Source organism: Malus sylvestris, chromosome 12 (assembly GCF_916048215.2).
Source record: "Malus sylvestris chromosome 12, drMalSylv7.2, whole genome shotgun sequence".
NCBI lineage: Eukaryota > Viridiplantae > Streptophyta > Magnoliopsida > Rosales > Rosaceae > Malus > Malus sylvestris.
In genome coordinates this window covers 4,714,102-4,740,959 of record NC_062271.1, presented here as the reverse complement: position 1 = coordinate 4,740,959, position 26,858 = coordinate 4,714,102, and the positions used below count along the sequence as shown (strand labels likewise).

General features: G+C 34.8%; 2 protein-coding genes and 1 long non-coding RNA gene across 3 annotated transcripts; all 3 read left to right on the top strand.

Moving 5' to 3' along the window:
- Positions 1–4,310: 4,310 nt before the first annotated feature.
- LOC126594376 (probable sucrose-phosphatase 2) lies at positions 4,311–8,213 on the top strand. The gene is made up of 9 exons (XM_050260678.1): positions 4,311–4,478; positions 5,081–5,164; positions 5,250–5,549; positions 5,707–5,808; positions 5,938–6,132; positions 6,224–6,514; positions 7,262–7,448; positions 7,791–7,837; positions 7,921–8,213. The coding sequence occupies exons 2-9, from the start codon at positions 5,105–5,107 to the stop codon at positions 8,014–8,016; spliced, it is 1,278 nt and encodes a 425-aa protein (XP_050116635.1). The 5' UTR covers positions 4,311–4,478; positions 5,081–5,104; the 3' UTR covers positions 8,017–8,213.
- Positions 8,214–13,497: 5,284 nt separating this feature from the next.
- LOC126592593 (uncharacterized) lies at positions 13,498–14,635 on the top strand. The gene is made up of 2 exons (XR_007612716.1): positions 13,498–13,829; positions 14,395–14,635. It is a non-coding gene; the product is annotated as an uncharacterized LOC126592593 (long non-coding RNA).
- Positions 14,636–25,204: 10,569 nt separating this feature from the next.
- On the top strand, positions 25,205–26,337 carry LOC126593638 (uncharacterized). Its single transcript, XM_050259731.1, has 2 exons — positions 25,205–25,528; positions 25,652–26,337. The coding sequence occupies exons 1-2, from the start codon at positions 25,366–25,368 to the stop codon at positions 25,882–25,884; spliced, it is 396 nt and encodes a 131-aa protein (XP_050115688.1). The 5' UTR covers positions 25,205–25,365; the 3' UTR covers positions 25,885–26,337.
- The last annotated feature ends 521 nt before the right edge of the window (positions 26,338–26,858 follow it).

Sequence of the window (26,858 nt, the reverse complement as noted above, 5' to 3'; positions counted from 1 at the left end):
ATTTGGGGTCCTTATAAGATAAGTTCTCTTTCTGGAGCCAATTATTTTTCAACAGTGGTAGATTATTCTAGGTTTACATGGGCCTTCCTCATGCATCATAAAAGTGAAACACAAAGCCTACTCAAAAAGTTTTTTTTTCCTTTGTGCAAACACAATTCCAAACACAAGTACGAACAATTCGAACTGATAATGGTGGGAAGTTCCTTTCTTTACGTCTTTTTTTTTAAGGATATTGGGGTTGTTTTTCAACATTCATGCGTCTATACGCTCAACAAAATGGGGTTGTAGAATGCAAGCACCGTCACATTCTTGAAATGGCACGTGCTTTGCATTTTCAAGCTCATCTTCCATTACATTTTTAGGGGGATTGTGTGTTAACCGCGGTACACCTTATAAACAGATTGCCAACCCATCTTCTCCATTACAAAACACCTTATGAACTACTTCATGCTAAACCTCGCACTTTTTCTCATATACGTGTGTTTGGATGTCTTGCCTATGCGACCAATGTACATGTTTCTCATAAGTTTGATGCACGAGCTAAGCGTTGTGTATTTCTTGGTTATCCTTTCAGGCAAAAGGCATATAAACTTTATGATTTAACAGGAAAACAGATTTTTACGAACCGGGACATCATTTTTCATGAAATACCTACCCCTTTCAAACCTTGCCATATTCTCCCACTGTAGAACCTCCTACAAACTTGCATCATTACCCTATTGTCGACCTCATTCCTTTTACATCTATCATTTCTCCATCCACTCTAGAAACATCTAGTCCACCATGTCTCTATGCCTCATCCCATCCTGCCCTTTCAAACACTTATTCACCCAATTCACCCAATACAACCACCTATGACACATATCCACCCAATCCCATAAATCCTCCTCTTTCCACTTATGACAGTATAGCTCCACCAGACTCTACTGGGCGACCCCAACGTCATCGCACTGCCTCTGCTTACCTCGGTGATTATGTATGCTCACAAGTGACGTTGCCCACACCCAAACCATCGTCATCTTCGTCGTCAAGTCTTTGTAAAGGTACACAATATCCATTGAGTAATTTCTTATATTATCACCGTTACTCACCTAATCATTTTGCTTACATTGCTCATGTTACTCATGATGAAGAGCCTACCACATATACAAAGGCCGTTTCTAGCCCTCACTGGCAGGCCACCATTCATTCTGAATTACAAGCGTTGGCAGAGAATCACACTTGGACTCTTACTTCTCTTCCTCCCGAAAAATCTCATATTTGTTGCAGATGGGTTTATAAGATCAAACGGTGTTCTGATGGAACCATTGAGCGTTACAAAGCGCGTTTGGTAGCCAAGGGCTACACTCAGATGGAAGGCATTGACTACCATGATACTTTTTCACCTACAGCTAAAATGATTATTGTTCGATGTTTATTAGCTCTTGCTTTTGCTCAAAATTGGTCCATTCACCAATTGGATGTTAATAACGCATTCTTGCATGGCGATCTTCATAAGGAAATCTATATGTCACCCCCTTTTGGTCTTCTACGACAGGGGGAGAGTTTAGTGTGTCGCCTCAACAAGTCATTGTATGGTTTAAAGCAAGCTTCTCGTCAATGGTTTGTTAAGTTCTCCACTGCTATTCAAACTGCAGGTTTTGTACAATCCAAAGCTGATTACTCTATTTTTACTCATCGAAAAGGAAAGTCATTCACGGCCCTTTTGATTTATGTGGACGACACCGTCATTACTGGAAATAATATGGCTGCCATATCTTTTCTTAAAAGGTTTCTACACAGTCGCTTTCGAATCAAAGATCTCGGAAACTTGAAATATTTTCTGAGGATTGAAGTGTCACGTTCACATAAAGGTATTTCCCTCTCACAACAGAAATACGCTTTGGAGATTTTGAAGAACGTTGGCCTCTTGGGAGCACAATCACTGAATTTCCCAATGGAACAAAATTTAAAGCTTTTAGACAAAGGGAAACTGCTTAAAGATCTGTCTCAGTATAGAAGAATTGTTGGGCGTTTAATCTACTTGACTATCACCCGTCCTGACATTACTTATTATGTGCATGTGTTGAGCCATTTTATGCATGAACCACGTAAGCCACATATAGAGGCAGCACTTCATGTTCAAAGGTATATCAAAGGCACACCGGATCATGGCCTTTTCTTTTCCTCACATCACAATTTAGCTCTGACAGCTTATTGTGACTCGGACTAGGCAAAAATTGCCTACTCACCCGAAGGTCTACCACAGGTTATTGCATATTCTTAGGATCTTCTTTGATTTCTTGGAGATCAAAAAGACAAATGACGGTTTCCCTATCTTCAGCCGAAACTGAATACAGAGCTATGACGGGTGCTTGTTGTGAATTGTCTTGGCTTCGACATCTTCTCAAAGACCTGAGCTTATCACATCCAGGGGCCGCGACATTGCATTGTGATAACCAAGCAGCTTTACACATAGCTGCTAACCCCTTCTTCCATGACAGCACTAGACATATAGAGATTGATTGTCACTTCATCATAGACAAAGTGCAAGATGGTTCCGTTGTTACAAAATATGTCTATTCCTCACACCAACTAGCAGATGTGTTCACAAAGGCGTTGGGAAAAGATGCATTCTCAACCATGTTACGCAAGTTAGGAGTTCTTGACATACACTCTCCAACTTGAGGGGGAGTGTTGAAATAATTAATATAAGAAACCTAATGGAAGTCGGTGAAGCCCTGTATCAAGGGATGTCATGTAGTCCCCCTAAATCAAGGGATCTTGTATAGCCCTTCAAAAGCTAAATTAAGGAGTTGCACGTGTTTTGCTTTAACTTCTTCCCCCTTTTATATTTACTTGTAACTTGTGTAGATATTTTCAATCAATACAGAAAAATCCTTTTCGCCATTCTTAATAATTTGCTTTTGCAAAACTCTAAACCCACCCTATCGAGCTTGTACTCATTGAGAAGTGAGCTTTTACCATGCCCAAAGGAGAGAACTTTGAGTTTTCGACTTCTAGGTCTCATTGTTCCCATCTGCAAACTACATCCATGAGCAAAAACTTGAGAATTATGAGACCACAATTGCAATTCACAGAGGTTGGCGCCATTTCCCTCAGAGCCATGATGCTGAAACCTGTGTTTTTTACTTGTGGGTTTTGAAGACCTCAACTGGATGTTGTAATGGCGACTAGAAAACTGATAAACCTCCATGGAAGATGTGAAACCGAGCTCAGGCATGGAAAGTGAGTGGGGAAAGGACATTTTTTTTTATAGTTTTGGTGGGAGAGACGGTGATATGGAGCTTGTTTTGGTGGGTTTTGTAGGTGGAATTCAAGTGAAATTGGGTTGTGATTCCACTCTACAATTCTTAGAGAAGAAGAGACAAAAGATTCTCACTCTTGGTTAATGGGTCAAAATGGCACCTGTCTAAATATTTTTTTAAATTTCTCAGTATTATTACGTTAATTTATAGGGGGAGGAGGTGAGGTTGAACCTATGCAGCACAAGCCAAAAATCCTCCGACACTCAAGTCAGTGGACGTTTTGAGAACTTTAAAAGAATTTTGAGTTCTCTTTCGTTCTTCTATCTAGCATGAGAGCCTTGTAGGTAACAAAAGCAATGTTCGAAGAAGAGGAAGACATTGAACTCTCTTGTTTCTTCTTTTGATGCTACTCCATAGAGGAATCGAGAATGGACCTAACGGTTATGGGCAATTGTAAGACCATAAATTACACAAACCTGACACCTGACATTCAAGTTCAAAAGTATATGTAAATTAATGTAAGAGACACATTATGGAACTATGACAATGCTCTGAATTCTTAACATAAAAATATTAACTTGACCATCGAAGAATCTGTGAGTGGCATCACACCAATGCTACCATAGCTTTCGAAGATCAATGTGTTAGGCAGATTATTCTAACCATTTTGGACACATACAGATTGTATTCCAACATATCCTGAAATTATTGTACAAAATTAAAAAGGAAAAAAAGAATCAAGTAAAGAGAATATTCTTTACCTTCTATCCTGAAATTTTTGTACGTCTCTTTTGGTTCCTTCCATCAAGTGTGCAAAAAGCCTACCGAATCAACGGTAAACGTCATGCCACAGTGGGTCCCCGCGTCCTATAACGATGCCCAACCCCTCCCGGGCCCTCCTAAGCTTATACAATCATGACCGTCCTCTGAACCCAACGCCATCACAACCGTCGAATGTAGCCCCAAAGTGGTCCCCACCCCCGGTTCACATGCCGCACCGTCCCTTCGCGAGTGCCACGTGTCTAGAGCTCACAAGTGAGCTCTGTTCTTTCACAAAAGAAGCGCCAAGGAATTTGGATCGAATTCGCTTCCCATTATCTGCTTGGCTCGTTTAATGCATACCCTTCAATCACTCACTCCGTCGTCTCACTCCCTTGTTCCCCCAATTCCGTGAAAACCTAATAATCCCATCTTCGATTCCCAATCGCTTTTTTGCTCTCCAGTTTCCAGGTGATTTCTGAATTTCCCGCTAATTGTTCATTGCAATTGGTGTTAATTCGTTGCGTTTTGTTTCATTTGTGTCAATCTGTTTGGTTGCCGGGAAAATTGTGTTGAAAGTGAAAGAAAATTTGAGGTTTTGAGTTTTTCTTTTTGTTGGTTTGTCAGAGCTCAGAATGTGTGAAGACTCGGGATTTAATAAAAAAAAATGTATTTTTTGTTTCATTTTGTTGAAACTTTGGATTTGGTTAATGAATTCTGGTGTTTGGATTTGAATTTATCAATGGTTGTTTATCGCAATCGTGTTGATTCATTGTGTTTAGGCTCATTTTCTGTCTGACTGTTTGGTTGCCGGGAAAATAATGTAGAAACTGGGAGAAAACTCGGGGATTAGAGCTATTGGGTTTTTTTTTTTTTTTTTGTTTAAAAGACTCGGATTGAACTTCTAAAATTAGTCGGGTGAAGAACAAAAATATGCTTTTTTCTTTTTTTTTTTAATTTCAAACTTTGGATTTGATTGAGGATCATCTTAATGAATTCAGATTTTGAATTTGAATTTGGAATGGTTTTACTGATGCTTTTATTTTTTTGTATATTTTATAAATTCGGTGCAGGTTTGCGTTGGATATAGGATAATCATGGATCGGCTCGAAGCTCCTGCCCGGCTAATGATAGTTTCAGATCTTGATCATACAATGGTAGGTTCTGTAACTGGTTTTGTCATCGTGGTTTCGCTTCGTTCCCCTTCTGCAGCGATTTTAGTGGTGAATGCTTCCATTGCAGGTTGATCATCACGACACTGAGAACCTTTCCCTGCTTAGATTTAATTCTTTGTGGGAGGCGAATTACCGTCACGATTCTCTGCTGGTTTTTTCGACTGGAAGGTCACCGACATTGTACAAAGAACTGAGGAAAGAGAAACCCATGTTAACACCAGATATAACAATAATGTCCGTGGGGACTGAGATAACATATGGTAACGCAATGGTTCCTGATGATGGCTGGGTTGAGGTTCTGAATCAAAAATGGGATAGGAACATAGTCAAAGAGGAAGCCAGCAAATATTCTGAACTTAAACTTCAGGTATATTTTATAGGTTATCGGCATTTGATTAGTGTCTCTCATTGTGTCATGCCGTGAATTCTGATAGAGAACTATATTTAACTAAACCGAAGTGAGCACACAAGAAACTAGTATGCATATGAAATTTCTGAAGTACTAAACTTTATGTGAAATTCAGGCAGAAACAGAGCAACGGCCGCACAAGGTTAGCTTTTATGTCGAGAAAGCCAAGGCTCAGGCAGTGACAAAGGCTCTTTCAGAAGTTTTTGAAAAGCGTGGGGTAAAGTTTATAACTCTTAGACAGCGAAAACTGTATAATTGTTTCCAGAGGAAAATTTATTGCTTTTGGAGTATCAGATGGTATTGTTGCTCTTGCTATTGACCTAGTTGTTGCTTCATCTTTGGTTAGCTGGATGTGAAGATAATCTACAGTGGAGGAATGGATTTGGATATATTACCACAAGGTGCTGGCAAAGGACAAGCTCTTGCATATTTGCTTAAGAAATTTAAGAGCGAGGGAAGTTCACCCGTCAACACTCTTGTTTGTGGTGACTCTGGAAATGATGCTGAGCTTTTTAGCATCCCAGAAGTTTATGGTGTCATGGTTTGTAACTTTGTAGCTCACCTTTTTCTTCAAATTTAAGCCCCATCCGCTAAATGAGGTTTTCCACATTAATTGGTTGCGGATCCTGCAGGTTAGCAATGCCCAAGAAGAATTGTTGCAGTGGCATGCTGAAAATGCTAAGGGTAACACAAGGATTATTCATGCAACAGAGAGATGTGCAGCTGGAATCATACAAGCCATTGGCCACTTCAAGCTAGGTCCAAGTTTGCCCCCAAGAGATATTGCAGATTTTTCTGACTATAAGCTGGAGAATCCAAATCCTGGTCATGAACTAGTAAAAATTTTCTTGTTCTATGAGAAATGGAGACGCGCAGAAGTTGAGAATTCAGAGATCTATTTGGCGAGTCTGAAAGCGGATTGCGTATGTCTATATCTTCCTTTCTCCTAAATACCGAGTTTTATGATATTACACCATTTTATATTTATTGTATAGTTTTAGGCTGTCAGAAGAATTATCATCTTTTCCATTTCAGATTTCAACATCTTTGGAAATACTTCATTTCTATACAAATATAGCCTAGTCGTATTGTGATTAGACAAAGCAGTGGAGGTGAGCATGTATGATGCCATGTTACATGAGAGCTGATATGAAGTTTTTGGGATCAATTGACGTTGACCGTGCATGCTTCATGTTTATCACTATTGACATTTTGGTATATTTTGTTTTCTAAGACATCAAAATATACGAAGATAGTGAACTGAAAAAAAAATGAAATTACCAGTCATGTTTGGACAATGTGTAGGGGTTTCTTATCTGCATGCCAGAGTGTGAACTTGCTCAATTTTCTTGGGTGCATGCTGCATTGTCCAAATCTACAACATCTTTAGAAAGAGAAATCATTCCTTTGAAATTATTATTGAACCCTTAGAATTGTTTAGTGTCAGCATTTGGTTCCAATTCGCTGAAAACAACTGTAAAAACATTTACTTTTCTGGTTTAATTCTGGGTTAAATCCTGGGATTGAGTTGACTTTTTACCTTTGTAAAAATAAACAGACCTTGGATATTTTGGTATAGTTATTTCACATCATATGTTTCCCTTTTGCATCACCTTAATTGTGTTCGTCTCATCAGCTACTAACCTTTAATTATGTTTTCTTTGGGTCAGTCTCCATCTGGTACATTTGTCCATCCTTCTGGAGTTGAGCACTCTCTTTCCGACAGCATAAATGCTCTGAGAAACTGTTACGGAGACAAACAGGGAAAACAATTTCGGGTTTGGGTGGATGGTGTATTAGCAACACATGTTGGTTCAAACACATGGCTAGTGAAGTTCGATAAGTGGGAATTATCCGGTTAGACTTTCCATCTTTCTCTTCTTCTCCTTCTATTTGATTTTGAGCAATCCAACATGTTTATACTATTTGATGAATATTCTTTTAGAATTTAAGAACATTAAATATTTCTGAGAGACGGCTTCGTGGAATATGCTGCATGCGATATCTTATTCATATCCTGCATTTGAAGATTTTAATGAAAATAAAATTGTATCCTTTTTTCGGGACTATCACGAAAATCCTGGGCATTGACCTTGTAGGAAAGAGTTGTATATATTTAAACGTATCATGACTATCTAGGTTGTAGCACCATATCCGTGCACATTTCTGCTGCTCTGTTGACTCTACTCCTCATTGCAGGTGAAGAACGTTATGCAATAAAGGGAACAGCTGTTATAAGTTCGAAGGTGAGATATGAGATTGTTATTCGTTAATGTCCTCCAGGACTTCCCGCTTTAACATTTTCTGAGATCATATTATCGGGTTTCAGGGTTCTGGTGTTTCAGATGGTTTCACTTGGATTCGAGTGCAGCAAACGTGGTACAAAGGATACGAAGCAAAAGATGATTCAACATGGTTCTTCTAAATTGTGATTACAGGTTCTTTTCGAAGGTCTATAGCACCCTGAAATTTCTTCTCTGAAAATAATTGTGTATGTTTAATATTCAAGTTTTTCGTAAATCATATTGTAATCATCAGCTACATGGAGATGGCTTACTAGATGATTAATTCTGTTAAAAAGAAATAACAGTAAGGCTGTCTAAAGGCTTCGTTCGATATAAACGTTTCATAAACTAAAACAGATGAAAATTCTGTCGTCTGCGTAAAATTTGCATGCAATCATGGCTCATAGTTTCATAAATTGTAGCGATTTTGACATTTCTTTTTTGGCCGTATGCACTTCAAACTGAACATAGTGTGAGTGAAGAGACCGAAGGAGTGTTAACATCATGAGGTGGTGTTTCATGGCAGAGAAGCTTTCGGCCAAATCGAAAGCTTTTCGGATTCTGTGTTTCATTTTGTGTAATCAATTTCTTTGCAGCTTGTTTTGCATTGGATTGTTCTTCAAAGGTGAATCTCCTAACATTATGAATCGCACTTTTGTGTTCTTGTAGTGTTGAATCAAATTCAAACATAATTAGATTTCAAGGTAAAGGTGGGGGTTTGTGGGTGTGGTGTGTTGATGTTGAAGGACAATTTGATTACAAATATGGTAGTCTTAGAAAAATTGAGCTGAATTTAAATATGCATTGGTGCCTTCAAAATCATAAAATATGTATAAAATATGTATAAACTCTATTTCTTCATAATTGGGTCTACTGGGATGTATCCTTTACAGAGGTGGGAGTGGGAGACCTTCATGAACGTGTAGACATGGTGTTTGTGAAAATGACCACTAAATCATGCAATGGAATGGCGATTTTTTTTTAAAAAAAAACTTTAGCGCTAGTAAGTTAAATTGTTAAATGTTAAAGAGAAAAAGAGATATGTGTAGATTGAATCTGCACCAAAATATATAAGCATTATTGTTTTCCGTGCCATGTCCTGGTGATGATTGATTAGTTATTTATAAAACTCTTAAAGAAAACATAATGTTGTAAACTCCTACTAATTTTGGTTGATCGTGGTTGAGAACCATGAAACTTATCTTTGCTTGCCAGCAATGAAGGATGAGGTAGTGTAATAGGATTTTTTCCACCTGTAAAAGTAGGGATAAAAGTACTTAAAAATACTGACAAGAAAATAAGGTTATTGTAGTATAAACTGTTCAAACAAGATCTTTCTTACAAGGATTGATATGAACAAAATGTATTTAAAACCTATTCTTAGTTAATTATTTAAAACAAATTTTTAAGAAAAGAATTGAGATTGTGAAATTAAAAGATAAAACAAGAAACAAAATAGTTAAAGATGAAAATTAGTTTGACTCTAATAACAGAAAAGAATGAAATAGTTTTTGGAAAATTCAATTACAAACGGGACTAGGTTTAGTTGTCGCCATTAACAATCTTAAGCAATTCTATCAATTAGTTATGAATTTCCACATACATGCTTTGAAGATTAGGTTTTCCTAATGTCTATTCTTCTTGTGATGTTCAAACAAGAGCGTATATCTAGCATGCAATCCGTTTATGATGCTCAGATCAAATATAGACACGCAAGACTCATTAAGTTTTGTGAAAACCTTTTGAAAACCATGCAACCCTTAAAAGCGTGATGTTCACCTTAAGTGAAATTACAATTATGAATCACAAGAAGCCTTTCTCAATTTCAGGGTGATGCATGTTCCAATGGAAATTGCATCAAATTATTTGTCTAAACACCCTAATAGTGATCAAGCATTAAGACATATAGATAGTTAAAAGAAGTGGTTAAAAATTCAAGGCAAGCATGCATAATTTCATAAGTAAATTGAAAGAAACTACATATTCATACTAAGAAGCAAAAGGAAATTAGTTATGTGCGTAACCATTATTAAAAAGCAAAGTAAATATATTGAGAAGAAAAGGGTGAAAAACACCTTGCAATTGAAATATGCTAACCACAAGCCTATGCCGAGTCCTCTCTCAATGTCACGTAGAGAAACCTACCTAAATAAAGTCTTTTAGGAAACTACAAAAAAGAAACAACAAAAGGATGACTTAAAATCACAATTCTAACTACCTAGACAATCTGCCCAATCAGAGATCCTTCACATTTATGGACCAAACTAGCTCCAAAACTGGCCCAAAATGTCTTGTTTTAAAGCAAACCGTCTTTTACAACTTTGTAGAAGGGTCCAACTCCAGAAAACGTCATATTTGTTCCCAAAAATCATAATTAAGCCCAACAGGCCAATCTGCCAGCACTGTGCGCTGGTCCTTAAAATTTTCACCTCGTTCAAACGGCTTGGAACAACATGCTGAAATTTTGATACAACCTTCTTGACAAACTCATGAACCAGCTCTAATTGGAATTACTCAAAAGTTCCACCATTTCATCACTTTATGCCTAAAAGGAATGGATGGTCCTTAGTGCGAGGAAATTTCATTGATAGGGAACAAAAGAAGTTACATTTAGTCAAGGGATATAAAACTTTACATCTCATAAATTCATAATGCAAGAGAAAAGGACACAATAAAAAAAGAGGGGAAACATAAAGTTGACCCTTATTAGGCAAAAGAAAATACAAGAAGAAAATGGGGCAATTGAACGAATCCCTCTACAACAAAACTTAAAAGGTAAGAACTTGCAAAATAAGTTGCAAAACAAACAAACAAATAGACTATTAAAAAAAATCACACATCAACAAGGGGAAACAAACGTGTAAGTTGGCATGCCCAAAGATTTGAATGCAGAAATGAATAGTCTTTAAGGGTGGAGTTGCATGCTAAAGAAGTGAAGACGAGAGTAACCTTAAATTGGCTAATTTTTTACGATCCTTCTTGAATATGTATGAGTGTAACGGGAATCATGTGTTGCAATCGTGTAAGATAATTTTTTTCAACAAGTCTAAAACGGCCAATGAGGAGAAAATAAGCCACAATAAGCAAAGTTAAAAATCACATTAGAAGACCGAAAAATGCATGTCCATTTACTTTTAAATTTGGTATGTAGGATGAAGCATAAACAAATATACTTTTAGTGTTTTAATTTCAATTCCCAACTTATAATATCAAATTAAAAAATAAATATTGATAATTTTTTGTTACATTGTGACCAAAGGAACGGGATTGTGACATCTTGAGCTTCAAGTCACATGCTCCTCGACTTTCTCCATTATTCACCAGACATTCAGCTATGGGCACTGTAGTTAGTGACCATGTATTCGACAAAAAAAATGTTAGTGATGACGTAAGCTTTGCCATTGCCAATGAAACTTGCTTTTAGTCAGTGATGAGTCAATATTATATTATATATTTCACTCTATTTTTAGTTTAATTTGGTAATTATTTTAGTAGAATTTTAATACTTTACTTTATATTTTCAATATAGCACATTCGACTTCTTCTGGAGCAAAATGTGACCAAACAGATGATTTTTGGAGTGATTCAAATTGGAGGACGTTCATGTGTCTCTTGGCTTATTTCTATCAAAATTTAGGATTTTTCTACCAAGCGGTTATTCTCTGGCGAGTTCTTAAAGAAACAGTGCGTGTTGCTAGAAACAATGCGTGTTGCTGGAAAGTGACGTTTTTGGGCTTAAATTGCATTTTTGGAGCCCAAGATGACCTCAGATGGGTTCGTGGCCTTCTGGAGAAGTATTCAGAATAGTCCAAGCTTTAAATCCAGCTCTTTTGGGCCAGTTTTGGAGCTGATATGGGTCCATAACGTGGCTGTGCAGATTTCTTGGCGAATTTACCAAGTTAATTTAGGATTATGTTTCCTATTTATTTCAATTTATTTAGTTTCCTAGTCTTATTCTAAGACCTTTTATTAGGAGGACTTTATTGAGAGTAGTATAAATAAGCCTTTTGGCAGACCTAGGTCCAGGGGAGAACATACGCAAGATTTGAGAAGAAGATTTTGGCTAGAGCTTTAGAGATTTTCAGAATTTATTCTACAAGGTGTTTTCATTCTTTTTCTAGTTTAATAATTATGTTGATTTTAATTATGAATATGCGTAACTAACCCTTTTTGCTAGGGTGAAGCCATGATCCTAAGCAAGAATATGTAGTCTCTTTTTAATTTTCTTTTGAATTTATGCATGCAAGTTTTGGATTGTTAATCACTGTGCTTTAAACTATCTATTTGTCTTAGTGATTTGCGACTATTAAGATAATTAGAATAGTAATTTGATGCAATTTTGGCGGAGGGTTGTCCCTAAAATTGACTAAGGCTTCTTGTGGTTAACATGTGTAGCTACTTAGGATGGACACGTCTTAGGAGTTACATGGTTTTTCAAAAGGTTTTCACAAAACTTAATGAGTCTTGCATATTCACATTCGATCTGGACACCACGGACGGGTTGCATGATTAGATATACGTTCTATGTTGGGGGTTCCAAGTAGGGCATACTTTAGGAAAACCTAACCTTCAAAATATCCATGTCTAATTCATAAGGAATTAGAAGAACTATGTAGAATTGTTAGGGTGATGGTGGAACCCTAGTATTTTCTCATTTCGAAATCTAAAAAAATTGTTTCATTTTTCTTTCTCTAAAAATTGCAGATTTTAATTAGCCTTTTTAATTAATTTCGTTTCTCTTAATTTAGGTTATTAAATCGCCATTTTCCAATCTTTGTTTTTAAATAGTTAACTAGGATTAGGGTTTCTCATAAATTGTTTTAAATAATCCCTGCGGAAACGACCTTACTTAGCCATTTATACTACAACACCCTTGTTCTCATGCAAGTATTTTGTGTGATTTTATCCCTACTTTTGTAGGTGGTAAAATCCCTATCAGTCAATAGACCAGGACATGAAGGTAATCAAAAGTTTCAAAAATTATACCTACTTTCAAGTCATGCTACTTCGTTGATTCATTTTTGTGCCGATTCGTAGAAGTTAATGAGTTATATAACATGTTAGTTCTTTGTAGCTCCACTTCTCTAGATTTAACATACTAATTAATTGAAGAGTAATTTTTTCTTTAAATTGAAGAGTAATTTTTTCTTTAAATCTTACAAAAGATTAGACAAATTTAAAATTATTAAGACATCTAATTATAACAGGAAAAAAAAACAAACAAATACGATTTTTTAAAGAAAAATATGGCTATCATTTAATCTAACGACAAATAGGTTTGAATTAGAGTAATTTCTGGAAGCATAATCTTTTAGAGAAAATCTAAGAGATGAATAATTAGAACGTCAAATCCCTCACCAGAGGGAGTCCATGTAAAAGACTTTAAACCCTAAACCAAGTTATACAAATAAATGCACATGGTAGCTATATGCATGCAGTGGGTGTTTGGTCGTATATTTAAGCTTACATGTGCAAGCATACAAGTGCACTAAACCATGCCCCCACACGCACTCACTCCCTCAATCCAACTTCCCACGTGTCAAAGTCGAAGTTGCCTTTCACGACACGTACGTACAGTATGGGATGAAAACATAATTCAAACATTCAAATCTTCTCAAAATAAAAACCCTTATCCACTTTAAATCCAAATTCCAATCCCTCCACCGCTCCACCTCTCTCTCTCTCTCTCTCTCTCTCTCTCTCTCTCTCTCTCTGTATAAAGATGTGTCTTCTTTGGATCTCTGATCTGATAGAGACTGAGAGACCAATAGTAGGGTCGTTATAAACTCACAATATATACTTATATGGGTTTCAGAGTCGTTTACGGGCTGCTGTTCCTGTCCTTGTCGTGTGCCTGCATCATGCTCATTCACCTCATGCTCCACCCGGTATTCTACTACACCACCTGAGAGACACTCAGAAGTAACAAGTTGGAGCTGCAGGTGAAACATGGGTTAGTCCAGCAGATTCATACTTTTGGTTTTGTTTTCAAGTTATACTTCAAAATTCCAATTGGTTTGTATTTGTTTATTGATTCATGTGTGTTGTAATGGTATTGTTATAAATTGTGTATATATTTATGAAATGAGTAGTGATTGGTAGGCATATGTGTTGTAAGTGAGAATGAAGAAGAGAAGTTCTCTCTTCCAATCAAAAGATATAATCTTAGTAGCGTAACACGACAAATACAAGTTTGTCACGGGTCAAAAAGTGAACACCCTGTTTAATAGAGTATCTCTCGATGAACTGTGTTTTGTGTGTTTGTTGAATTGGCGTGAATTGTGTGATGTAATGTCGCAGGCAATTGTTGCAAGCTAATGGCTTGATTATTATAATTTATCTACTTTTATATTAATGTAGATTGTTTTTTTATAGCTATCCATCTCGTCGTCTGAGTTTGATTTTCTCTAATGGAATAGAAAAAATGTAGATCATTTAGTTGTATGTTTTCAATTTTATGATGATATGGTAGCTGTTTGAATTTAGTATGGTGGGTTATAAACCTTATCTTTTTTCAGGCTAGAAATAGAATTCATGAGTAATCACGGCTTTGGTGATGGTTGGATATTGGGTACGTGCCATCAAGAAAACAAGTAAATCTCAGCCATGCATGGTTCATGGGTTTCAACCAAATTTAAGAGAAACAATCGTAGGACATGACTGCGTTTTTCATACTACATCTCTCATAAAAATATGAGACTCCTTTATGTAGATCTCACTCGACTTCATATATATATATATATGCAGAGTTATATGTTCCCCCTTTCAAGTTGCTTCATTATATTATTAGAAAAGTTGATTTTAATAGCAGCTACGACAACATTTCCAATTCATCGTATATGCAGGAACCCATGGAAGATTGATTTTCCATGGAGGAGAAATGTGCCAGAATTATGTGATCGAAAAGCACCAAACATAAAATCGGCATCATGTGTCTTCCAAAAAGTTATGTCTACTTACATAGTATATATACTATATGGCAACTTTGCTAAAAAGTATTTGGGGAAATTTAGAAAAATAACCAAATTTCGGATCCCAAATAGAATTCTAACCATCATTTTAAATTTTTAATAATTATAACCAAAAGTTGATATGAAAACACTAATACACCCTTAAAATAAAGTTTTCTATAAAAAAAAAACCAAAAAACAAAAGGCTCGGTTGTCTTTTACCGTCATCTCTATCCTTTCTAGACGATAATCCAAAACCATATAAACCCAACCCAAGCATAGCCAGCCATGGCGTGCAGCACAATCCCTCTCTCTTCCACCTCCTCTTCCTCTTTTATACTCTCACACACAAAGTTCGTTTAGTTCTGAACCCCCAAAATTTTTTCAACCTCCTCCACATGAAGATGACTCTCAGTCTCAGTCTCAGTCAGCTTCCTCCTCTGCTCTCTAATTTCTGATTTTCAACTACGACGATATAATCCTTGAGTTCGAGCACTTGCACCTCCAGGCTTACAACGAGGCCTTCGCTCACTTCAGTGTTCGCTGCCCATCCTCAACATCTTAGCCCCTCAATTGGGACCTCCACTTCTAAGATCAGCTCCAAAACCAAATCGTTGGTGAAAAGCCCAAAATGAGATGGTCCCTTCTCTTTTTCTCTCATTTTCTCCGAAGGTTGAACTTTGGATTTTGTTTTCCTCTATTATTGAATTGGGTTTTGGGTTGTTTAAGGAACTTCAAGGAGCACGGGTGGCTTTGAACTTATTCAATTTTATTTCGAATCTCCTTATCTTAATTGAATCTTGCTTTGTTTAATTTCCATGGATGACATTTTTTTTTTTTTTTTTGAGAAAACTATATTTGAAAGGTGTATTAACACTTTCATATCAACTTTTGGTTATAATTATCATAAATTTAAAAAGGTGGCTAGAATTCTATTTAGGGTCCAAAATTTGGTTAGTTTTCCAAATTTCCCAAAGTATTTTGGCCATAATTAAAATTTCAAAATGTATGTACATACATGTATAAACTATATTATACGTTGTATAATTTAACGAAGCATTGAGATGTACACAAAAAATAAGAGTATTTTTAACAAAATATATGTGCGTAAGTGTATAATACATGTATTAATAACTATGTAAATTTAGGGGGGTGTATTCAATTGGGATTTTGAGGGATTTTAATTCTTTTAATGAATCTAGGGGTATTCAATCAAGATTTTAAGTGATTCTCTGAAATTCAAGATGTATTCAATTGGAATTTTAAGATAGTTTATTAAAATCCTTAGAAATCCGGATGTATTCAACTATGATTTTAAAGAAGTTTATAACATTCCAGGTATGTTCAATTAGAAATTGATTTTAAAGAATTTGAGAAAGTTGAGGAATTAGAAAGAATTTGAGAGATTTCATAGTGTATTTTAAGCATCCACAAATCTCACCTCTTCCTATGAGATTTCGAGGGAATTGAATCAAAATTTTATATAGAATCTCTACAAATCAATTAAATTCCATAAAAATCCATGGATCTATAAATCTATTAAAATCTCTCAAATTCTCAATTGAATACACCCTCCTTACTAACTAGGCTTCTTTACAAGAGAATTCAATTAATAAGCTGGTAAGCAGTGGTGAAGCCATAATTTTACGATAAGTCATGATTTCGACTAAAAAAAATCATTGCACCATTCCGTCGAGCTTCTGGTGGGCACCTATCAAATTTTACTAACATTTGTCGAAAACTTGTGATGACATCTATCGTTAGCTGTTGTTTTTTTTCTAGCATCTACATCCATCAAGATACGCCCAAGCTAGCAGACTGTCAAGACTTGTCTGCCAAGGCTTTTTGAGTGAAGCATTACGTCTGTGGTGCGCAGGCCCGGCCCTAGCCTAGGGCAGCCAGGGCGACCGCACAGGGCCTCAAAAAATCGGGGGCACAAAAAAATTTAATTTCTATTATTATATGTCCAGTAAGCGTATAAAAATATAAAACTGGATATTTGTCATAAGTTGTCACTTACAGTAGTGTTTCGCTACTTTCTTGCAATGAAAAGGAACACGGGTTCGAAACTCAAAACTGCCTAATTTTTTATGCATTTATTTCATCTTTGGTTTAAATAAGTAAGGGTTCGAAACTCAAAACTGCCTAATTTTTTATGCATTTATTTCATCTTTGGTTTAAATAAGTAGCTATATTTCTATATGTGCCTTTGACGAAAGTGGTTTTTACAAATTCATTTTCTATTAATTACCACCCTTTGGCAAATAATAATAATAATAATAATAGCCACCTAAGTTTAGATCAAAATGAGGGCCTTTTTCTTTTGGGAATTTTAACGAAAAGTTCTAGTACTATTCACTAAAAAATCAATCATAATACTATTCATTTTACCCTTTATTTTATTCTTATCGTTAAAACTCAAAGTTTTCAAGCCATTTTCATTAATTTTTTTTTCTTTAGCAATGATGTTCTGTTTCAATACAATGTTAGGGTTTAGGGTTACTTTTCTTTCTTATCCAAGAAAAATGAGTTATATTTTTAATAACATATATGTGGTATTTGGTTCATTCATTATTTATAACATTATATATAAAAATTAGAGAGAGAAAAATATGACAATTCTTATGAGGCCCCAAGGGACAGTAAATTAGAAAATTATCCCAATAATTATAAGTTTTATACAAAAACACCTGTCATACTTTAATTTATTTTTGCTTGTGAAATATTGGTGTACCCTTATCTAATTACAAACTAAAGTTTAATGTTATGGCTTAGATGCGAAATCTATTTTTTCTTCACTTATAAGTGAGAGGTCTTAGGTTTGAGTTTTTTAAATGACAAGTTAGATACCAAATTATGGCCAACCCATCTTGTTGCTTAGCATAATCCCTCACATCCTGCTATTGTTTTACCAAAGAAAAGTTACATCGCATGAACAAATATGAACACTAAAACAATTGAGTTTTTTATTTTTTCTGACGTGGAGTTATATTAGGGCACTTTTTTTGGTATTGCCCCGGGCCTCAAAAATCTCAGGACCGGCCCTGGTGGTGCGCACCATTGGATTGCACACAAGAAAAAAAAAGAGAAGGAAGGCATGGGAATGAAAAAAGAAAGTTGAAGAAGGAAGAAGTAATAATAGGTTGTAGTTCAACGTTGTACACTTTCTCTTTAGTTGGGGAAGATAGATTTATCAACAAATATGTGAGTTTAGGAAGCTATTAAGGTCATGAGTAGCCATCAATTCCAAGTTGGCTCCACTACTGCTGGTAAGTGATGTATATTGATTGATAATTTCATATTTGTTTGGATGGTTGTAGACCTTATGAGTAAATTATAGTAATGGTTTCTCAACTTTAATCAAATTGGAGCAATGGTCTCTTAACTAAAAATTCATTATCATTGGTCCCTCAACTCATCAAAACATGTAGCTATGGTTATTTTCTTCAACTCTGTCAGAATATTGTCAAAATGAATTATATTGGAAAGACCATTACTACAATTGGGTTAAAGTTGAGGGATCATTGCTCCAATTGGGTTAAAATTGAGGGCCCATTTCTCCAGTTGATTAAAATTGAGGGACCATTGATACAATTTTTTTTATTTCTCATATTTGCCTCTTGATTTAGCCGCACGTGCATGGCACGTGACTCATTTTGATGGAAGTTTAATGAAGTTGACGAAAATTATCATAACTGCACGTTTTGATGAGTTGAGAGACCAATGGTAATGAATTTTTAGTTGAGAGACCATTGCTCCAATTTTGTTAAAATTAAGGGACCATTGCTACAATTTACTCAGACCTTATTTGTCAAATTATAAGTGGTAGTTTTTTTCCTCTTTAATACAACAATATTTTGACATTATGGAGTGCGGGATTTGGCTAAGCTATATAATGATCTGTCATAATATTTTGTGTTATCGAACTCACCATATAAAGAACTCGAATTTAAGATTTTTTACTAAAAACAAAGAGAAAAACAATTAAAATATTTTCGTTAGTTTTCCTTATATTAAAATATGTTCTCCTTTATCAATATTAAAAAAATTGCTACATTTTGCATGTAAGGTGCTCTTTGTTGTTTACGGTTTTTGTTTCCACCTGGTTTACTAAGTCAGTCTTTTTCTAATTCTTTTGGCACCAGGATCCTCGCCGGATCCATTCCCTAGGGATCCTATGGATCCCGCAATTCTATCTGTTCATTGTATATCGTGCGGTCCGTTTTCGTTAGGTACAATTTATTTTTGAATTTTAAAATTTAAAATTTAAATGATTTCTGACCGCACAATATACGATGAACGGACAGAATTGTGGAATCCCTAGGATCCCTAGGGAATGGATCCGGCGAGGATCCTGGTCCATTCTTTTGGGCCCATGTTATAGGTCTAATCGATTGATTAATTAAAAAGAAAACTAATGCAAAATATTTGAAAATTTTGAGTTTTAACGATAAGGATAAAAATAAAAGGTAAAGTGAATAGTACTATGATTGACTTTTTAGTATAAAAATGTAATTTTTCGTTAAAATGAATAGTACCAGAAACTTTTTGTTAAAATTTCCTTAATTAAATCCCACTTGACCTAAAACAACAACAAACAAAAGATGGTATATTATTCTAACTCGATATTTTCTTCTGCAAACTTGACCTAAAACAACAACAAACAAAAGATGGTATATTATTCTAACTCGATATTTTCTTCTGCAAACCGCCTAATACATAAGAATTGGGCACGTTGTCTGTCCAAATTTAATATATTTTTTTGTGGGAAGCATGTTGTATGGATGTGGGTTCTCTAGTCTGTACACACTTTGCCATGAAAAGGTCAAATACAACTAAATTACATTAATAATTATTGTTTAAAAAAAAAGAAAAATTGATTTTAAGAATAATAAATAAGGAAAACTAATGAAAATGGCTTGAAAACTTTGAGTTTTAACGATAAAGACAAAATAAATGGTAAGATGAATAGTACCATTATTGACCTTTTAGTATAAAAATATGGTTTTTCGTTAAAATGAATAGTATCGGGAGTTTTTCGTTAAAATTTCCTAATAAATACCATACATGACCTAAAAATGTTTAAAAAAAAAAAAGGAAAACTAATGAAAAAAGTTCTAAAACTTTGAGTTTTAACGATAAAGACAAAATAAAAGGTAAAGTGAATAGTACCATGATTGACTTTTTAGTATAACCCTTTGTAAAGAAAGTTATGGAATGATGTATCGTTGGCATTGACCCTTGAGATTTTTAGTGCGCTAGTGTTTGGAAAACTTTCGGTTTCTTGTGGGTTATGGTAATGAGTATTAGAAGGAAAAAAAAAAAGTTTATCTATCACGTGGATGCCTATGATAGATTGCAATTCAATATGGGTACTTTGTCAGTTAGTATTCTAGCGTGATAAAAAGTCTTAGTTTCTACTATGGATATACCCGTTGTCAAATATAATGTAACGAAAGATTGTGCCTGTGGTAGATTGGGATCTAACACCACGTCATGTGGATTACAAATTACCACGGCAATGCCTAGTATAAAAAGTTTTTCCAAAAAAAAAAAAAAAAAACAAACCATTTAAGAAATATATTTCTGAGTGTGTGTGTGCATATATATATATATATATATATATACATGCCCTTTATTTAAAAAGATTCTCATTTTTTGTTAAAAATTAGGACTAGTTGTGAGGCCCACTCCACATCGAACTTCACCAATCCGAATGGTTTATTTTTCAAGTTGTACTTTATAGATCATCCTTGCAAATTAGCCAAGTTGAAATTTTTTGAGGCATCTAATTGAGTTCAATGAAATTGACGAACACTATATTCTAAGAAATATTGAAATTTCATCATGACAATCAAATGAGTAGATGATTTCATATTGAATTGATTTTTTGTAAGAATGATCTATGAATTAAGACTTAAAAATAGACAATTCGGATCGTTAAAATTTGATGTATAATAGACCCCATAACTAGTCCCATATATATATATATATATACATATACAAAATTGCACATTTACCACAATATAATAATACATAAAAATCACAGTTCAAAGATTGTTTAAAGACAATTTGATTAAGGGTACTTTTTAAATTGGTTAACAAACCATGTAATGATGTAAATGAATACGCTTCTCTTTGTTCAAACACATGTGATTTCAGTGAACCTAAGTCTGTCTCTGAACCTTATGTACATACACACAAATTAAAAGACTTGGTCGTCGTATATTTTACATCATACGCTTCCCTTTTATTATAATAAATTGGGTTTTTATCACAAATGGTCCTTAAAATTGACTCATATCTATCAAGATGTTCCATAAAATTGAAAATTATCAATATAGTTCTTAAAAATAGATGTAGCATATTAATGTGGTTATTCTGTCATAATCCTATCAAAAATTCTGTTATATGCTAATGTGACATATAAATGAAAGGCAACTCTTGGACTTCATTGGAGAAAATCTAGGCCCAAAAATTAGAACCAAAATCCTAGTTCTGGGTGTACCAGAAAACTAACAAAGTCGTCCGACGTCTGTGCTTGCGAAGCCAAGTCTGTAGTTCAAGGCCTAGCATGATGGAGGTATCCCGTCATCGGTGGGCAGTTTGTTCGTGGGAATGGTGCCCAAAGGCAGCAGCCAGCCTCTGGTTTTCTGGATTGGTGTCGTCAGGGACGATGCCCCGCGATGAAGGCGGCGTGCAGGCCGTCGTGAGTCTGTAAATTACAGATTGACAACCACGACGTTGTGTCTTAGCGCGACTTCAGGTCAGCACGGCTCCAGTGCAGGAGGAAGACAACTAATAGTCTTCGTTTCTCTGTGCTGGGGCCAGGAGCTGCTGGCACAACTAGCTAGCGGCTTGTTTCGGCTCAAGCATGGTTTCAAGTCATGGTTTCAACGTGAGCTAGAGTTTAAAGTCTCTTGTTTTCTTTCTTTTTCTTTTCTTGTTCACATGTATTCAATTCACATGATATATAATTATATATTAATAATACAAACACAACTTTAGTAGAATTTATAATTCATAACGTGAAAAGTAATGTTCATGCATATGGTGAAGGTTTATGCAATCAGGCTGAAAAAATATCGACAATTAAGACTGTGTTTTAGAACAACCTGGATTGCAATGATGAATATTGTGAACGGATTTGTAGGAGTTCTTCCTTAATTCAATAAAGTCAGAAGTTATTCAAATAAGAGTATTTAAAATGTAATACTTCCCTGATTAAAGAAGAGCGTACTGATAACGTGTTACAACCTCTTCTCTAGAAGGCGACAAAGGGAAAGAAAGGTGGAGAATAGGTTTGAGAAATTATGTATGTTATTCCCTAGACCTTGTGCCTTTATTTATAGTAAACTAAGGAGGATTCATTGCCTTGCAAGTAATACAATCCTAAAGTAAAAAGATGTTTTAGTATCCTAAATACAATATATTAATAATTTACACAATCACGCACGGGATAGAAGTATATTCATAAAAAATAGTTGTTTTTCCATATATATAAGAGGCATTTAAATATGTGTCCAAAAAATCGACATGCTATTAAGTTAAGTCCAATGTTATCTTTTCTTCACTTTAATTTATTTTTATACTTATTTATATTTTTTTAAATATTAGAGATTAAAATCTTCTCATTTCATGCTTTTTTTTTTGTAGGAATTGTTATTGGCACTCTAAAATTCCTATTCTATACTCCAAACTTTCTATATTTAGGAAGAAAAATACACTTGTGAGGAGTGTAGAATGAGATTTTTGAAGTGCTAATAACACTTCCCTTTCTACTTCCTCTTTTTTTTTTTTTTTTTTTTTTTTTTTTTTATCTTTGAATTTTGAATATGGGACCATAATTTTCTATGCCCATGACACGTGACACTCAAGGTGGTTATGCTAAAGCCCTTGGAGTGAGGTTGGAGCTACATGGGCATTTCAAATCGGGCTACCTCAGGCCAAGGTAGTTCGGTATGGTTTCATTAGCTCTAAGCACATTAAAGATATTATTTGTCTCCAAATTAAGGTTACTCTAATTCAAGTCAAATTAGGGTATTTTGGGATTATGCAACGTAATCATAATTCTATGAGGATTGGATATCTTATCCTAAATTCCCTCCTAGAAAGTCCCCTGGTTTAATTGGGATTGCTCTATTAAGATCTCTATATATACCATTGTCGATGCTAATTTCCACCATCTTCAGTTTTGACGAAAATGCACCTGCAAAACAATCAACACCTTTGATCAAAGGCCTAAGCCTCACACACCCACGAGGTGGGGGGGGGTTAGGTCAAGAGATCTCCGATGCCTAAGTTAGTTTCTCTAAGAGAGTAAAGTGTTTAAGGCTTTTTAGGGTTGCAAAAGCTCTCAAAATTTGGTAGAATATGGGGTATTTATAGGGCTAGGGCCGGCTATTTAGTGTTTAACGGAGAGATATTCTCTAAATATTCCCAAGATATTAAATAGGAAATAATATCTTGAGATAACGGTGTAATTATCCCTAATTGATTTAAATTAGGATTACTTACTTGATTGGAGTCAATCTTCAATTAGGAATGAATTAAAGATAGGATTTGGGTAATTAATCCTTATCTTTAATTCATTGCCAAGGGCAGGTGAGCTATGGGCAGTCGTGTTCAACTGCTGATATCTCCAGGGATGTGAGCTGCACGTGGGAGCATCTGAGAAACTTGCCCATTTATTGAGAGCAATCTTGTCCTTCTTGAATAAAAGTCCATGTGTCACCTCTAGAATATTTGGGATTATTTTAGGCTCCACAACCATGGCTTGGGTATTTGTCTCTTTAATTAATAAGTCTTTTATGGTGGATGTACAATTGATATTCTCTATGTTTAATATAGGCTCACATATTCTCTACACGTCGTTCATCTATGCGTAGACATGGAAGCATCTCATACACGCCCCACCATACGATTTTCATCAATGATTGTTCATGATGTTTTACACATCACACCACGTATTTTCTAGCCCTACAATAGTGATTTGATTCTCTCGTCCAGGAGATATGTAGGCAGTCCAATCTGAATTCAATCGCACCCTCAATCAACCACATTCTACCTTCGCCAGAGTTCATGGACAATTCCAACTGAATTATGCCTCCATTCGTGGATGTGCGGGACTTTGGTTCCAATATTATATTTGAAAATTAATATATTAACATAAACCCGCTTACATAACATACGACCTAACTCAAGGGACAAGTACATAAATGGATAACGTACCTATAAGCAAGATATGAAACCACACTATAAGGTACAAAAACATAATATACTCATAAGCAAGACATATTGCTTTGTGATACACATTGATTATCAAAAAAGAATATATCATATAGGGAGATAACACAATTAACCTGTGATATAGGTAGATTACAAAAATTAAAAATAAAATATATGAATGAATTTAGAGGAAGAAGGAGAAAAAATAACATATATAAATGGGGTTTAGAGGAAGAAGAAGAATAAATAACAAAAAGAAAAGATCAATGCTTCCCTTATTATATATTATTTTTTATACCACATTTGTCCCACCTCTAATGGAGGTAGAATCCACTAATACATGTGAGTCTCATTTCTATTAAAGATGTAGTACAAATGTGGTATGAAAAATATGATAAGAGTAGCATTTTTGAAATTAAAAAAAAAAAGATAATTAGGAAAAGATTCAAATTCTATAGTATATTTTATCATTAAATAGATAATTATTAAATAATACTAAACTTAAAAAATGAAACTTAAAGGGGTGTATCCAATTAAGATTTTGATGAATTTTAAAAGAATTTAGAAATCTAGGTGTATTCATTTAAGATTTTAAATGAATATGTCAAACTCCAGTAGTGTTTAATCTTGATTTTTGAAGAGTCTATCAAAATCTGGTGGTATTCAATCTCGAGTTTTTTAAAATGTTTCAAAATCTGGTTGTATTCAAAATTCAATGAATTTGTAGGAATTTAAGAGTTGAAGGATTTCCCTATCAACTCCGTTTTATTTTAAGACCTTGTACCCAATAAAGAAATGAATCTATTATTTTCCTGGTCACCAAAATTAAAATTATAAGTAGTAAGTAACTGACCCATAAGGCGTTTAATTTGCGGTTAACACCAAGAATCCAGATAAAAACAGGAGGTTTGTTACTTGTTGCCAATTAAAGTTAGACACTTAAAGGCATTGGATAAATACAGGCAGAAAACTAAAAACAATTAACTATTAACAACGATTAATCAATTCAAGTTTTAACCAATGAAAGCAGTTGAGCCGTCTTTTTTTTACTGGGTCTTTTAATTTTAGGCACATTCCTTATTAATATGGTCAATGTCTCATGTTCTCTTGTATACATCGCCAATCCAAAACCCCTTTTTTCTCTTTTTCTCGCTATATATACAATCTCTCACCAACTTTTATTCCTCACCAGTTTCTTATATTTCTCCTTTTTGTAATTGTCCTTGTTGGTGCAAGAAAATGTTCATGATAGTGTTTGATCCGAATTGAACTTTTTAATTTTAGAGAGGGAAGGAGCGAGTAGAGAGAGAGATGGATAACTCTATTGGTGCAGGGTTCGTGGCTGTTTTTGCTGTATCTGGAAGCGTGGTTCTTCTTGCCCACCAAGTCCACAAACGCCTTCTCTCTGATTTTATGAAGAATATTGAATCTGAATTAGGTGGTTTCCTCTCTCCCCACAAAAGATCGGCTTCTGGTAAGTCAACTTTCTCTAATTCTCTCGTCCTTAATTGTAGCAATGCGTCCTGAACTTTGTGTCCCCTTTCGCGCAAAACCAAAAGTCTAAAATTCAATTTTTGTTATTTTTTGATGTACTTAGGAGGATCTGAGAAAGTGCAAACCAAGAAGAGTGTTAGATTTGCAGAGGATGTTGTGGAACCATCATCAAACAACAAAGAGTTCCGCAAGAGGAGATGCAGTAATACTTCAAAGCAGGCCAAAGAGGGTTATGGGAATTATAAAATGGAGGACAACACCATGCCGCTCAACAGGCAAGCTCTTTACAAAGGGATCATTGAATTTAAGGCCTACAAGGGCACGCATGCATATTAAAGAATAACTGTCGTTGGTTAAAGTCGTGCATGTCTTTCAATTTGTAAATACTTTCCCTTTTGGAAGAAGTTTACGGCGAGGGCAAGTGTATATATTTTCCTTCTCATAATTACTCATCATGTAATCTTTATATGATGAAGAAATTGTGAAACGAAAATATATATGTTCCGCTATACTAAAGATTTTGTTATCCATAGATTTAGTTCCATGGATGTGAAAAGTCTTTTAGGTGGTGTGGCAGTAGGAAGAAGTGACTGCTTTCGTTTGAATAAAAGGGTAATTTGGTTGTTCATTAGTTGACCAAAACCTAGGAATTATCAAAGATGATTCCATAGAAAGACTAGCATCTACTGCAGGACTCAGTCTTCGCTTGTATATTGACTCTGTAATGTTTCTGTTTCTTGTACATAAAATGATAGAAATAATACAGTCTGCGTGCAGGTTATTTTATAACTTTAGTGTCCCTGCTGATTTTGTAGTTTGATTTTCTTTTATATGTAGCAGTATTCTCTTGTCAAACTTATCATTTTAGACTAAATTTAAATTACAAATTAAAATAATTTCACATGTTGACAAATGGTATGGTATGAGAACACTTCCATCTATATAATAATGTGTATCGAAAGGCTATAAACTTATGAAAACAATTTTTTTTAAATAATAAAATGTATGAATTGATCATTCAAAATTATAAAATATGTTACTTAAGGAAAATAGCCACACATATTTAGGAAAATCAAAAAGTAATGTCACACACTATAGTAACCGGAAAATACAACAAAGATTCAAAGGATTATACATGCATTCAAATAGCTACACATATTCTAAAATATGTATGAATTGATCACACACTATAGGAATCTTTATTTTCTCTCTTAACTTTCTTATTCAGATAGATCATTGTTTTGGACTCTAGGGCTAAGTAAACGAGGATTACATTGTAATTAATAACTCATTATATTCAAGGTATGTTG

Coding starts and splice junctions, on each gene's coding strand:
- LOC126594376 (XM_050260678.1), top strand. CDS start 5,105: ATGGATCGGCTCGAAGCTCCTGCCCGGCTAATGATAGTTTCAGATCTT. Junction 7,449..7,790: donor CGATAAGTGGGAATTATCCG/GTTAGACTTTCC, acceptor TCCTCATTGCAG/GTGAAGAACGTTATGCAATA. Junction 7,838..7,920: donor CAGCTGTTATAAGTTCGAAG/GTGAGATATGAG, acceptor ATCGGGTTTCAG/GGTTCTGGTGTTTCAGATGG.
- LOC126593638 (XM_050259731.1), top strand. CDS start 25,366: ATGGATAACTCTATTGGTGCAGGGTTCGTGGCTGTTTTTGCTGTATCT. Junction 25,529..25,651: donor CCACAAAAGATCGGCTTCTG/GTAAGTCAACTT, acceptor TGATGTACTTAG/GAGGATCTGAGAAAGTGCAA.